This window comes from Balaenoptera acutorostrata, chromosome 2, assembly GCF_949987535.1.
Source record: "Balaenoptera acutorostrata chromosome 2, mBalAcu1.1, whole genome shotgun sequence".
Classification (NCBI taxonomy): domain Eukaryota; kingdom Metazoa; phylum Chordata; class Mammalia; order Artiodactyla; family Balaenopteridae; genus Balaenoptera; species Balaenoptera acutorostrata.
Window position 1 is genome coordinate 114,488,946 of NC_080065.1, and position 16,393 is coordinate 114,505,338.

Consider the following 16,393-nt stretch of genomic DNA (forward strand, 5'->3'; position numbering starts at 1 on the left):
AAATCTCACTCTCCCACCCTCACTCTCCTACCTCTGTTCAGTCTAGTATCTCCATCTGTCCTACTCCCAGCTGACATGCAACAAGAAAAATCTGCACTGTAAATCATCAAACCGTATCATACTTTTGCTTCCTGTAAAATAATTACCATTCTTTTTCTGAAATTGATAACCTTGGATAACTCCTATCTCTGAAATCTCTTCTAGATTATTTAGAAGCATTAATGTTGCTTTTTCTTTCCTCCTTATTTACCTTGTTTGCTTAGAGTAGTGGTAGTTGAGAGTTTAGTTGAGACCCACTTTCCATATCAGTTCTTTGCTGGCTTGATTGTAATTTTTTTTTTCTATTTCACCTCAAAATTCTATAAACTGGTTCTGATAACTCTTCTTATGTTCCTGCATTTATTTTTAGTTTGTGGTATACATTCTTTCATTTCCTCTTATTTGTTGTTGTTGTCCTTTTCTCTTGCCTAAAACAGATCCTTTCTTTACGGAATCTGTTAGGAATTAATAGGTAAAACTGTGATAGGAGAAGAAGAAGTAATATATTTATCAGGCATCTACTGTTCCTCTTACATTGTAGTAGATGTTATCCATTCATTAGCTCATTAATGTATGTCACAATCTTATGAAGTCTATTTTTATAGAGTAGGGAACTGGGTCAGTACATTTCTACTCATCTTTTTATTATAAAAGTGTAAATGCCTTTAACTTAGTTTAAATCATTTTTCAGTGTCAAGATTTCCTTGACATTTCTAAGCTCTTTGAAATGAATACAGAATGTCCATAGTTATATTTATAAATGTTTTTCATTATCATTAAAGATAGATAATATCAAATACCTACTTTATATGAACAATAATATTTAATACTATTAAATTAAATGTAATAATTGAAATGTTTCTTGTTCCATAACAGGCATAAAAACTAGCATTCAAAAATAGCATTTATTTTATTTTGTGTTTATTTTCTATTTAGCCAATTATTTTCAAAATTAGTATAGAAAATATAGGAAAGTTTATATAATTTTAAACGTCTTCAGAATTATAAACATTCTGGTATCGTTATTATATTCGGTATGTCTGTCTTATTGAGGCATGCAGTATGCAGAGGGACAGAAAGAGTACCCTTTGAATATGTGTTTTGTGCTAGGCACTGAGCTGTGTGCATTAATGCTTGCAATATAACACAACCTTAAGAGGTAGGTATTGTTCACCCTTTTAACAAAAGAGGAAAGTGAGGAGTTAAGTAACTAGCTTAAGGTCACACAGCTAGAAGAAGGGTTAGAGGTAATCTTGGAATGCTGGAAGTCTGACTCAGAGCCCACTGCAGTGTACTCTTTCCTGTCCAAGTTGGGAGTTTTATGTGCCTTAAACAAATAGTACAGCTTAGAATACGAAAAAAATTTCAGATTAGGAAAACTATTAACCCTAGGAAATATTTATAGATATGTAAATATAAATGGACCGACATATGCTATATACATGCATATACACACACGTGTATATATGTGTATATATATACATATACATATATGTATATATATAAATTTATGTATTTGAAAAATCACTCCTGTATAACCTGGCATTTTATATAAACCAAAAGACTCTTGTCTCTGATCAAACTCCTAAATATTTCAAGTGGTGATTAATTTTTACAAATACCAAATATCTATTAAGTGTTTCTAAAATTACTTGTCAGTCATTTACACAGTGATGCAATGGCATGTTTGAAATTTATGTATTACTTGCAACATCAGTTTTATAATATCATATTTCTACTCTATAAGCCAGAGAAACTGATTTCAAGTATGAAAGTTTAAAAGTTTAAAAATTCTAAAGTTTTTGTCAGTTTTACAGGAATGAAATTTAGGGGTGGGTGTTACTCAGTAGCCCTGCTGGAGGAGTCTAAAATATGTTTGCTTTTTCAAATCCTGAACACTCAGTGTAGAAAATATCTTCAGTCTTAATTATTTTTCACACTGTGTTTTATTTATAAATGTGTTCTAGTTACATTTTCATTATTTTATTATTAAGAAGGCAATTAACTTATATTTTGTGTTTTTTAAACATAATCTAGATGAGGAAGAGGATGGCAAGACTCCAACTCAACCACTGTTGAAAAAAGGCAGGCATTTTTCATCATTTTATTTTAATCCTTTTTCTCATACTGTTAATTCTTTAACTCCAGTCTTATTATTTTCTTTCTTTACCTTGGTTTTTATTTCCATGGTGAGGTGATGTTACAGTTTTTTATTAAATGCAGATTAGAAAAATTATCATTAGGCCAACTAAAGCATTAAATTATCCCAGGAAAAGGTGATATATCAAAGACAAATTCTTTTAAATCAAAGACAAATTCTTTTAAATCATGGTAGTATTTCAGAAATATTCAAATCCTGAAAGTCAGTATTTTAATTTTTAAATTTAAACTGCATGGTTTAGATGATAAGTAGAGACACTGAGATAGGTTTATTTACAGTGTCACTTGCATTCTTTACCATCAGTTGTACCCAGCCAAGTCCTTAATTTTGATACTAATATATTTCTCATTTCAAAAACTACAATATTTCTCACAGTCCTGCTGCGTTTGGGAGATACAGTCATGTCAACGTACATGAATTTTATGAGAAGGAGATAGAGGTGAGAGTTATGGAGCAGTGTGGTTTGGTAGCCATATTATTTCATCATGCAAAATCATTCGTCATGTTTTGCGTACATCATGGCAGCATGAAAAGTGAATGATAGACATTCTACAAAAGTGATCAGACTTCCTTCTGTGGATTTATGCTTTTAAAATTTGCTGTAGGGATTTGATTGTAGTCATTTGCTTGCTCACAGAGTCAGTGCTGATTTTTTTTTTCTTCCTTTGTAATTCCTGGGGATACATAATGGGAACTCCCTTGATAAATTGTTCTTTAGACCTACAGTAGATGGGTGCCCTTCCTAGGAGTTCCCACAGTCTTTCTGTGGTTCAAAGAAAGATGTGGTGGTTATATGGCTTTAGAATTGGGCCTCACATATTGAGGGGACAAAAGTTAGGTAAAGATGAGGGAGTTTTTCCTTAGACTGAGAGGTTTCATTGTGATAACTGCATGATTGTATTGATATGTCTCCCATTTCTTTCTGTCTTTTATATTACAGATAACAACGTTACATTTAAATTTTTTTTTGAGCTTTAAATTATTGAGAAACCAGATTACAAAAGAAATTATGTTCATGGAACGGGCATAAGCTTAATTTGCCCAGTTAGCCTGAAACAGCTTTTCAAAAATCAAAATCTAGCGATCATAATTTTCTTTAGTAGCTTTTATGATTCTCTTTCATTCAGAATGCTTCAAAATATTAGAAATTAGGCAAGATAATTTGGATGAGTTTAGGTATTGTACAGATATTATTTATCTGTAACCATTTTAAAAGTATATTTAAATCGTAAACAACTATAACCTTATGATTGATGTCATATATACAACTATCTACATTATAAACATTTGAATATACAAAAGTTAGGGAACTATGGGAATTTAGCAAAATATACTTTAATATTTACCTCCTCCCTAATATCTTATTTTTCTGCTTGATCCTTCAGAATCCAAAGGCCCTGCTGTGCCTTTAAATGTAGCTGACCAAAAGCTTCTTGAAGCCAGTACACAGTTTCAGAAAAAACAGGGAAAGAACACTATTGATGTCTGGTGGCTTTTTGATGATGGAGGTAAGGTTGCTAACACATGTTTTTAAGAAGTTTAAATTTTCTGAAGTTGTGGGGGTAGTACTAGGAAATGGTGTATACTCTTCATTGACCCCATTCCCGTTAAGCCAGGTCCCCCAAAGCAACAGGATTAGTTCCAGAATCAGGCATCACACTTCGTTGTCCTGTCCCTTCAATATCCTTCAATTTGAAAGTTACTCAGTCCTTCCTTGAGCTTCATGACTTTAACATTATTTTTTAGATATTACAGACCATTTTGTAGAATGTCACTTGATTTGGAGTGCTGTCTAATGATTCATCATAATTAGTTTCTGTGGGTAGAAATATCACAGAAGTGATGCTGTGCCCTTCTGTCTGTGTCTTATCACGTGGCACATAGTGTTGATTTGTCTCATCACTGGTGAAGGTAGCTTTGACCATTGAGTAAGGTGGTTTTCCCCAGGTTTATATACCGAAAAGTTATCGTTACCCCCTTTTATGATTATATTTGGGGCATGGGGAGTTACTTTGAGACTATGCACATATACCATCATTACTGCTATTTTTGGCACCATCTTTAGCATCCATTGATATTTCTGCCTGAATTTATTCTTGCTGTTACTGTTGTTGTGGTGTGTTTGTGGTTTCCAAATGATGATTTTTCCAATCCCGTCATTTCTTCATTTATTAGTTGGTGTTTAAATATAAAGAGGAGCTTTCTCTTTACTTCTACGTGGACTTATGGATTCCTATTTTATTCAGTGGATTATGATTTTTTCATTCTCATAGTTTGTTTTGATGTTGTCCCAGATTTGGCCAGCAGTATCCTCTTTAGGATAACTTCTGTGTCCATTTGTCATGTCCCAATCATTCTTTATTTTCTGATAAAATAAGACGTTCCAGGCTCAGTTTTGTACTTTACCTACACCAACACTTGAATCACCCTTTATCCAAAGAGGCTTGATTCCTTTTAGTGGAGAATGGTATTTAGAAACAAAGGTCAGGGCATTAGATATGCCCGTTTCTACTAGGGTGTCACTGCTCCCAGGCCCTGTTAGTGGACAGATGTAGGAAACACACACACACACACACACACTTATTTGTATATACAGGTATAGATTGAAACCACTTCCATTGCAACACTGCAGGGTTCACTCCAGCTTCTGCCTTTTTATGTTTCTCATTCCATTGAGAAACATGGCTCCCGTTAGCTTCAGTGAATACTCTCTTTTCCTCAGTCCTAATATAACCAGTCTCCCTACCCTGCCAGGCCACTATCCCATTTCTTTGCCTTCCTCACATGGGCCCTGACTCCACTGGGCCTCCCTCCTTATTCAGGCCTGCCAAGTGGCTTTTTGACTGAATTATTAAGGAAGGACTGAAAGAACAATTTTGTTTCATATTGAGTTATAATAAAGGTGTTTTTAGCAACTAACTTGAATTAAAAGTTCTTAATCGAGAAATTAGTGTTTTAATAAGGGATTTGTTATATTTTTATGATTCAGGTTTGACCTTATTGATACCTTATCTTCTGACTACCAAGAAAAAGTGGAAAGATTGTAAGATCAGAGTATTCATTGGTGGAAAAATAAACAGAATAGACCATGACCGGAGAGCGTAAGTCTGTTTTAAATTGATGGGCATTTATCTAGTAGTAGTTCATTATTTCAATATAGATTTGATAGGGATAACAATTAGACAACACAGAAAATGTCATGTTGCTCTGTTCTGTAGTGAAGCTGAAAAGTCTAGTTAAACAAGTAAAACCTCATTCTCTTTAATTTAGTCTTAACGTTTAAGTTTAGATTCTTGGTTTTACTTATATGTAATATTTTTTAATATATTGACATTTTAGAAAATCTTTATTAAATACTTCCAGCATCAAAGTGTTAAGCAGCCTTTTTAAAAAAAAAATCAGGGTAAAAAATACACATAAGTGATATTCATATATGTGTTATATTTTGTAGACTTCTAGACAACAGAAATGCAGGATGGCATTGTCCATTTTCTTATTTCTGTCTGTCCTGTCACAATTCTAGTTCTGGTTCCATTGCTTCTCTAAGTACACTGTGTCTCATCTCTGAACATTTTGTAATATATCGTGCATATTGCTCCCAATTTCACGTTTAGAAAGCAAAGCTTTGATCATGTGATGCCTCTGCCCCAAATATTTTTAACTTCTTCTCTGTTATACACCATAGAGAGTCTAGGCGACAGGGCCCTTTACAATCTGTCCTCCTGTTTCCTTTCTGTCTATATCTCCTGTTCCCCCAAATACGCCTTATACTTCAGTTCACATTTCTGCATCTGCTCTAAACAAACATATGATTTCAGACTTTTACTTCTTTGCCTGCTCTCATCTGTCTACTACAAATAGTTCTTCACTTGCCTCCCTTCTCTGTTAAAATAACTTCTTTAAAACCCCAGTACTTATTGTCACCTTCCTCATAACGCCTTCCCTGTTTCTTTCTAGTTGTTACATTCCCTTCCTGAAACATGATATACTTGATACCAATCATTACATTCTGAGGCTTGAATTATATTTATTTTCTTATCTTAGATTTGAGTTTTGTGGGTCCTACAACACATATTAGGCACTTAGTAGATTTACACTGGAGTTGAGCTAAGTGTTTATACATTTCAAATCATGAATTATGCAAGAAATACTAGTAATTTAAAAGTTAAACCTATAGCTTGTTTGTTTTCTGTTATCTTAATTTAGAAAATTCATTTTATTAAAAATAAAATCCTGTTTTGTTAATTGCTTTTCCTGTATGTGTGTTTCAACTTTTTTGTTGTTACCACCAAAGTTTAATTGCCAACTCTGCCTCCAAAAAGGTATTTATTTACTGAAAAATTAGAGGCTTATTGGAGCTCCTTTTCATGTTTGTCCCAGTTTAAAAAAAATAAAAGCTGTGAACTTAATCTGCCATCAGTTATAGCTTCAGTTTTGCCCGAAAAGTCAGAGATGGACCTTGAAATATGCATTCTTTGTGGATAGAAGAATAATCCAAAAATAATTTTTAAATAACTGTGTACTAGTTTTTACTGAAATACATATACTTACCAATATAATTTGACTAAAATTAACTTTAAAAAAACTAGTTGCCATTCAAATTTCATTATTAATGTCTTGCTCTGTCCATTCATTATTGGATACTAAGGAGAGATTCAGAGAAAGCAAAAGAATACAACACAAGTTTCTACTCAGAATTTAGATGTCTACTTTGTGAATGAACAGTAACTCATTTAGATGTCTACTTTGTAAGTTAATTCAGATGGACTCTGTTTAGTACCTGGTAGACTTTTCCTATAAATCATATAGATTCAGCCCTAAATAGAATAAGAATACTTCTGTATACATCCTTCATGTGTCTCAATGCTTGCTTTTGTTCTAGGATGGCTACTTTGCTTAGCAAGTTCCGGATAGACTTCTCTGATATCATGGTCTTAGGAGATATTAATACTAAACCAAAGAAAGAAAAGTAAGTTATTGGATTAATTGCTTTGTATAAATTTCTGATTCTTATGGATGACATACTCAGACACCCTAACAGATCATTTAACTTAAACTAATTACCTGGGGATTTTGCCTGCTGTTAGTTACATGTGAAGTCAACTTGTTTTTAATCTAGCAGATAGTTGGCATGCCTATTGCAGATATTGAAGTAAGTCTAAAGGGTTTTTAATATTTAGAGAAGAATTCAATTACTGATTTACAAGTAGTTTTTGAAAATCATTAGTGCCACAGAAATTCCACATGGTTCTTTAAATTTCCATTGTTCATTATGACCACTCAGTCCTTACTCCACATGGGTAATACTTTCCACTATTTTGTTTTTTTACTAAAATAGGGGATAAAAAAAAATCTAAGAATTTGCCTATAGTAATTGCATTCAGAATTCTCAAGAGTCAAAGAAAAGTAGACTCGTGGACTATTCTACCTGGAAATGGTATATGGAAGTTGTTATAATTACACATATTTATATTACTGTACATAATTTTAATTACTCTCAGATATATGTTGAATATGATGAAGCTGGTATAAAGAATTCATTTTAAGTAGAAAACAGTAAGGTATACCCTGTAAGGTTGTAGTCAGGGAGACATTTTTTTTCTCTTATAGAACAATATACACTAGGAGATTTGTATGAGACTGATTCTGAAAAATAAGTTTTTCACATTCATAGAGGATTAGAATGCTGTTCATGTTCTTCTACTATCTTTTGTCCTATTTAGTATCTTTGGACCTACAGCTTAATTCTGCATCTTAAATGTTTAATATCTGCCCCTTCCTCCCTTCAAAATGTTCTAGTACCTTTTCTTACACTACTTCTCTTCAGTGGTACTTGAACTGGGAAAGCAATTGAGTGTTTTGAGTAAAGGAGTAACACAATTAGACTTATTTAACAGGATCATTTTGGCTTATGTGATGAAATTTATTTAGGTTGGCGGGCTGGGGTATAGGAGCAGGGGCAGATACAAGGAAACCTGCATTAGCAGTTAAAATTGCAGTTCTTTTATTATGAATATGGTTCTAAATTTCTAATCAGTTAGAGAAACTATTATTGCTATTTTCAAAATAAATTGCCAGAGTGATTGTTATAGTCAGAGTATGGAAGGGAGCACAATAGTTGGAAAACACTAACTTCTGAAGTTATAATTATACTAACTTTTCAAGTTATAATTTAGTGTTTAAGATCTTACTGTTAAGTAATTCAGCATAAGGTTAATCATCTGTATTCTGTTTTTCTAAGTATTGTAGCTTTTGATGAAATGATTGAGCCATACAGACTTCATGAAGATGATAAAGAACAAGATATTGCAGATAAAATGAAAGAAGATGAACCATGGCGAATAACAGATAATGAGCTTGAACTTTATAAGACCAAGGTATTCTTTCTCTCCTGCTTCCTTTTCATTAATCTTCCATGTGATTTTTTAAAAAAATACTTAAGACATATGTATCAAGAACTGCAGTTGGACATTAAAAGGATCATACACCATGATCAAGTGGGGTTTATGCCAGGAATGCAAGGATTCTTCAGTATACGCAAATCAATCAATGTGATACACCATATTAACAAATTGAAGGAGAAAAACCATATGATCATCTCAATAGACGCAGAAAAAGTTTTTGACAAAATTCAACACCCATTTATGATAAAAACCCTCCAGAAAGTAGGCATAGAGGGAACTTTCCTCAACATAATAAAGGCCATATATGACAAACCCACAGCCAACATCGTCCTCAATGGTGAAAAATTGAAACCATTTCCACTAAGATCAGGAACAAGACAAGGTTGCCCACTCTGACCACTATTATTCAACATAGTTTTGGAAGTTTTAGCCATAGCAATCAGAGAAGAAAAAGGAATAATAGGAATCCAGATTGGAAAAGAAGAAGTAAAGCTGTCACTGTTTGCAGATGACATGATACTATACATAGAGAATCCTAAAGATGCTACCAGAAAACTACAAGAGCTAATCAATGAATTTGGTAAAGTAGCAGAATACAAAATTAATGCACAGAAATCTCTAGCATTCCTATACACTAATGATGAAAAATCTGAAAGTGAAATTAAGGAAACACTCCCATTTACCATTGCAACAAAAAGAGTAAAATACCTAGGAATAAACCTACCTAAGGAGACAAAAGACTTGTATGCAGAAAATTATAAGACCCTGATGAAAGAAATTAAAGATGATACAAATAGATGGAGAGATATACCATGTTCTTGGATTGGAAGAATCAACATTGTGAAAATGACTCTACTACCCAAAGCAATCTACAGATTCAAGGCAATCCGTATCAAACTACCACTGGCATTTTTCACAGAACTAGAACAAAAAATTTCACAATTTGTATGGAAACGCAAAAGACCCTGAAGAGCCAAAGCAATCTTGAGAAAGAAAAACGGAGCTGGAGGAATCAAGCTCCCTGACTTCAGACTATACTACAAAGCTACAGTAATCAAGGCAGTATGGTACTGGCACAAAAACAGAAATAGAGATCAATGGAACAGGATAGAAAGCCCCGAGATAAACCCACGCACATATGGTCACCTTACCTTTGATAAAGGAGGCAAGAATATACAATGGAGAAAAGACAGCCTCTTCAGTAAGTGGTGCTGGGAAAACTGGACAGCTACAGGTAAAAGTATGAAATTAGAGCACTCCCTAACACCATACACAAAAATAAACTCAAAATGGACTAAAGACCTAAATGTAAGGCCAGACACTATCAAACTCTTAGAGGAAAACATAGGCAGAACACTCTTTGACATAAATCACAGCAAGATCCTTTTGACCCACCTCCTAGAGAAATGGAAATAAAAACAAAAATAAACAAATGGGACCTAATGAAACTTAAAAGCTTTTGCACAGCAAAGGAAACCATAAACAAGACGAAAAGACAACCCTCAGAATGGGAGAAAATATTTGCAAATGAAGCAACTGACAAAGGATTAATCTCCAGAATTTACAAGCAGCTCGTGCAGCTCAATATCAAAAAAACAAACAACCCAATCCAAAAATGGGCAGAAGACCTAAATAGACATTTCTCCAAAGAAGATATACAGATTGCCAACAAACACGTGAAAGGATGCCCAACATCATTAATCATTAGAGAAATGCAAATCAAAACTACAATGAAATATCATCTCACACCGGTCAGAATGGCCATCATCAAAAAAATCTACAAACAATAAATACTGGAGAGGGTGTGGAGAAAAGGGAATCCTCCTGCACTGTTGGTGGGAATGTAAATTGATACAGCCACTATGGAGAACAGTATGGAGGTTCCTTAAAAAACTAAAAATAGAACTACCACATGTCCCAGCAATCCCACTACTGGGCATATACCCTGAGAAAACCAAAGTTCAGAAAGAGTCAAGTACCACAGTGTTCATTGCAGCTCTATTTACAATAGCCAGGACGTGGAAGCAACCTAAGTGTCCGACAGATGAATGGATAAAGAAGATGTGGCACATATATACAATGGAATATTACTCAGCCATAAAAAGAAACAAAATTGAGTTATTTGTAGTGAGGTGGATGGACCTAGAGTCTGTCATACAGAGTGAAGTAACTCAGAAAGAGAAAAACAAATACCGTATGCTAACACATATATACGGAATCTAAGGGAAAAAAAAAAAAAAAGCCATGAAGAACCTAGTGGCAAGACGGGAATAAAGACACAGACCTACTAGAGAATAGACTTGAGGATATGGGGAGGGGGGAAGGGTAAGCTGTGACAAAGTGAGATAGTGGCATGGACATATATACACTACCAAACGTAAAATAGATAGCTAGTGGGAAGCAGCCGCATAGCACAGGGAGATCAGCTCGGTGCTTTGTGACCACCTAGCGGGGTAGGATAGGGAGGGTGGGAGGGAGGGAGTTGCAAGAGGGAAGAGATATGGGAACGTATGTATATGTATAACTGATTCACTTTGTTATAAAGCAGAAACTAACACACCATTGTAAAGCAATTATACTCCAATAAAGATGTTAAAAATAAAAAAGAACTGCGTTTGGTTATGAGAGGAACCAGTGGTGTAAACTAAATCTACTTTAAGTTGTAATTATATTTGGATAGTGCAAAGCATTAATTTTTTTTAAAATTCGGGAAAAGATATTTTTATTATACCAAAATTGATTTTGGTTTCTTTTTGTCTACTTAATAGCTTTATGAACCAGGGTAAATTCCAGTTTTCAAAAGGTCTAGTAATGACTTTGTTCTGTTTCATTTCAGACATACCGGCAGATCAGGTTAAATGAATTATTAAAGGAAAATTCGAACACAGCTAATATCATTGTCATGTAAGTAATACCTATACTAAGATTTTCTTGGGTATTCATTTTATGATCATTCAATTAGGATTCATTTCTATTACCAAGTATATATCTATATAACATCCATAATGACTTTGTGGTTATGAGGAAAAAAACTTATTAAATACACTTTGCTTTAAGCATATGAAGAAATCATTTAAGATAGGAGGAAAGAAAAACAAAAATATTAACCTTAAGCTTGCATGAATCTAAGTACTTCTTTATCATAATAGTTTATTCTGTGATTTTTTCCTTTATCCTTTTTCGCACTTTTAAAAAATCCCGTAGCTTTGGAAACACCGCAGCATAGCCATCAACATTTGTGGGGTATGAGGGCTGCAAGTTAAAACGTCAATCCCAGGCAGCTTCTTCATAGAAATAACTCCATCAAGTTACGTGGAGGATTAAATTTAAAAAGTAGTTCCTATCTCAATTCCCACCAAGTTTCCACACACAAAATTTACATCTAGACGCATTGTCTTCACATTGAATATCGATGTTTATGCTTACTCTGGCTTTTCCTCCACTAAACCAGGTTAGCTAGATCCTTCTTGAACCCAAATTTTCTCAGTCCTGGAGCCTGGGCCCTTATATAGGTAAAGAAGGCTCAGATCTCTGAAACATGCCAAATGATGAAATAAAGTAATGCCAAAGGATTGTTGTTTTGATTAACAACAAATATTTAATACACCAGAAAATTTCAGATTTTGCTGATGATAATTAAGTATCTGTAATGGAAGTTACTAAAACATAGAAATCTAGAGGGAGACACTCTGTGGAGCAACTGGACATACTATCACTATCTACAAATGGAAATGAGAGTCCAGAGAGAGATAAAAGAAATTGAACATTAATATGTAGAATTAATTATGTTTGAATTTCATTTGTCCATGTATAGTTACCACTATCAAAATTCAGATAGAAACGTCCCTTTCTCCTAAAAGAATTCTAAGGGGAAATTTGAGGTTTAATGTTAGATACCAAATGTGTTAGGGTTTATAGAAATATTTATTTGCTATTCTTAAGAAATTTCTGAGAAATATTTTGTTCAAACTTGAAAAAAATGGGAATAATTATATATGAGTATAGTAGTTACTATACTATATGCAGAATTTCCCTGCACTCAAAAATATTCTGTAACTATAGTAATTTTTAGTTACTATTACTGTGACTTAATTTATAATTCTTACTACATTTTATTCTTCTCAACTTAAATGCATTGTCTAATTTCCTTTCTTTTTTTGATACCAGGAGTCTCCCAGTTGCACGAAAAGGTGCTGTGTCTAGTGCTCTCTACATGGCATGGTTAGAAGCTCTATCCAAGGACCTACCACCAATTCTCCTAGTCCGTGGGAATCATCAGAGTGTCCTTACCTTCTATTCTTAAATGTTCTGTCTGCACAGTGGACAGCCCTCCAGACGGTACTTCAGTGCCTAGTGAAGTAACTGCTATCACTGAAATCTTCAATGACACGTTAACATCACAATGGCAAACTGACTTATTTTCACTATTTCATTAATTTGAAAGCACACAGAGAAGTTGCTCCATTGCTATGTGTATGGAGACTTCAGTTTTAGTCAATTCCGTATCTCTATCTTAGTGAATGATGACTCCTTGTTGTTGGAATGAAGCTTGTGAGAGTTAAGTTTTCCTTTGCTACTTGAATAGCAATAAAAGTGTGTTATTTTTTGATTGATGAAAGGAGTACAAAAAGCCTTTAGCCTTGAGGTGCCTTCTGAAATTAACCAAATTTCATCACTATATCCTCTTTTATAAATTTGTAGAATGTCAAACTTTGCCTTCAGCTATTTTTATTTCTAGTCTCTTTCACCTTAAAATAAAATGGACACTGCTTTTCTTTTTCCATTGACCAATTAGTGTTGAGTACTGTATGTTTTCTATTACTTTTGTAAAGGTGTCTGTCAGATATTAAAGGGGAGAATTAGGGCGAGTTAATGAAAATGCAAGAAAAAAAATGGGAACCAAAAAGTGACCCCAAGTTTAGGTTTGCATGAATATGTATAAATGTAGATCTAGGAGAAAAAAGGCCAAATAGACTTTTTTTTTTTAAACCTCTAATTGGCTGTTATTTATATCTTATTTGATTATTATTTCTTGAAACCTTAGGGAAGGTTGAAGATTTATCCAGTACTTCTATATATCATGCTGAAAAATCACATATTGTCATTCTTTAGACAAAAATCTTTAAGATCGTTTGTATTTATTAGAAAAAAGATCTGTCCTAATTTAGAGTTTTCCTCAAATCTGAGGGACTTTTATGAAATGCTAGAAGACTTTCCTGGAGGAAAATTAGACAAAGCATTGTTGTTTAATAGAATATTTCAATAAATACATGGAATATCACTGTATCATCCTTTTTATAAATAATTAAAATATTTAGTGTTTCATTGAATGGTTAAATGGACCACTGGTTTCTTAGTGAAATGTTTTTAGGCTTAATTCATTCAATTGTCAAGTTCATAGTCTTAATTAATATACTCAGGTTTGAACAGATTATTCTGAACATTTAAATTTAATCCATTCTTAATACTTTAAAACTTTTGTGTTAAGAAAAACTGCCAGTTTGTGCTTTTGAAATGTCTGTTTTGACATCATAGTCTACTAGTACCGTTTTGACAGTGCATTATGTACTGTTACTAAAAGCTTTATATGCAATTATTAATGTGAAGTTTTTCATTTTTTATTCAAGGAAGGATTTCCTAGAAACATTTCAAGGGATAATATATCTACATATCTGTATGTGTGTGTGTATATGTATATGCATACACAGATGCATATGTGTATTTATAATGACGTTGCTGGTTTTTTGCATTTTAAAGTGATCAAGATTCATCAGATTAAATTTTTTTGTTTCAGTAAACATGAGTTCACAGATTGAAAGACAGGTTTCATGGAGAACAAAGGTGATCATTTGAAGGGCATATAACTTCACACAGTTATCATTCAGTTAGAAAATGGAGAACATTTCATCTAAAGTACTGTTCAGTGTGTTCATTGGTATAAGTTTCACTGGTGAAGAGTTTATGTAGGTTTTCATGAATCTTGATAGAAATCTATAAAATTACTACTGTTGTTCAGTAGTGCAATATTTTTGCTGCATGAGTATGAACTAAGTTAACACCGTAAAGGAGATCTGATAATAATTTTAAATTCAGAATGTTAAGAGAATGAGGTAATTGTTTTTCTAACAGTTTTTTCCAATGTTATAACTCATAGCATTGTACCATTTATTGGAGGTTTTGTAGTGTTTGGAGGGAAAGACAGTAGAAATGTCATATTATTCAGTAAACAATATCATGTTTGAACTTTTAAAATGGTTAATAGGGCATAACTGAGTGCTGCTATCTTGAAATGTGCACAGGTACACATACTTTTTTTTTTTTTTCTCATTCAGGAAAACATCGTTGTGATCTATACTGCGGGAACCAAATGTCATGCATCATACATATGTGTATAAAGTACATAAAATATATCTAAATATGCATAATGGGGGAGGGTAATATTGTCTGTGAAATAATGTTAAGAAGCTTTTCACTTTAAAAAAAATGCATTACTTTCACTTAACACTAGATACCAGGTCAAAATTTTCAAGGTTGTTGTAGTGCTCTAATAAATTTCAGCAATTAATTCTTAGAGATGCTAGCTAGTGTTGAAGCTATTCTACTCTATTTTATTTATGCTGAATTTGATTATTTTAATGCCAAAATTTTTTAAGTTCTAATCATTGGTGATAACTTGGAAATACATAATTATATAATGGCATATGACAGGTCATTATTTCTATAGGTAAAAATTCAGTGGGTTTAGAGAATGGTGGTGTTAAGGTGATTATTAACAGTTAATTAAATCAAATATTTATTTGTTACATTATTTCATTTGTATTTTAGGTTTCCTTTTACATTCTTTTTTTATGCTTTCTGACATTACATATTTTTAAAGACTATGGAAAAATAATTTAAAGATTTGAGCTCTGGTGGATGTTTATCTACTAAGTTTGAAAATGTAATATTTTGATAATACTGTACTATAACTGTCACACAAATGGTTTTCTAATGTTTTACTGTTGAGTATTGCAGTTGCTGCTTTGTACAGAGGTTACTGCAATAAAGGAAGTGGATTCATTAAAACAATTTAATGTCTACTCTTATATTTTATCTGTTTTATAAATCTATGTCAACTTTGTGATTTAACCACATTTATACAATTTACTTCATGGATGTCTGAGCTTTTTAAATGGCTTTTACTTTAATATTCATGCCTTGGAAAAGTTGTTTGAAATTTTTCACTATCCTTAAGCCTTTGGAATAATCACTAGTTATATTGACAGTGAGATTGAGCCATATCAGATGCAGCTCATTTTGATACTTTGGAAATGATTTAACTTTTCTAATTCTGCTTTATTTGTCTTTTGGTTAAATCACATGGTTATGAATGAGGAAACTAGAAGATTAAAATGGATTCATAGCCCCTGAGTATAATCTGATTCTTTTCTTCCTAAGATTTTTGGCAAAGCTAATTTACAGTTTTACAAAGCATTTTCACTTTATCATTTGAACATTACAGTAGGTATGTTATATGTTCAGGATGGCTATTTCTCTCTCTTCTACTATTTAGCTTGGAGCATTGTAGCAAGTTTCCCAAGGTCATGTCAACGAAGGATGTTGGCCTAGAGCACAGATCTTTCATCTTCAGGGATGTCGCCGTTATACATTCACTGCTGCCTGATCCATAACTTAATGGCTGGGATAGATTGGTCATCTCCAAACTACTCATACTTATCTGCCCAGCAAGTGTGTGCTCAGGTAATACAAATTACAGTTACAAGTATAGATTGGCCACAGGCTACCTAAT

The 16,393-nt window shown here is 33.1% G+C and overlaps 1 protein-coding gene across 2 annotated transcripts in view; it reads left to right on the plus strand.

Moving 5' to 3' along the window:
* The window catches only part of SLC12A2 (solute carrier family 12 member 2), a 110,387-nt gene extending 94,715 nt beyond the window's left edge, over positions 1–15,672 (plus strand). Inside the window, exons 21-27 of one of the 2 annotated variants that reach the window (XM_007188581.2) lie at positions 2,077–2,124; positions 3,586–3,708; positions 5,190–5,301; positions 7,083–7,169; positions 8,442–8,577; positions 11,441–11,508; positions 12,772–15,672. In XM_007188581.2, coding sequence (XP_007188643.2) covers positions 2,077–2,124; positions 3,586–3,708; positions 5,190–5,301; positions 7,083–7,169; positions 8,442–8,577; positions 11,441–11,508; positions 12,772–12,907 — 710 coding nt within the window. In that variant the 3' untranslated portion in view covers positions 12,908–15,672. The remainder of the gene's footprint in view (positions 1–2,076; positions 2,125–3,585; positions 3,709–5,189; positions 5,302–7,082; positions 7,170–8,441; positions 8,578–11,440; positions 11,509–12,771) is intronic. The other variant, XM_057540694.1, reaches the window with a different exon arrangement.
* Positions 15,673–16,393: the final 721 nt, after the last annotated feature.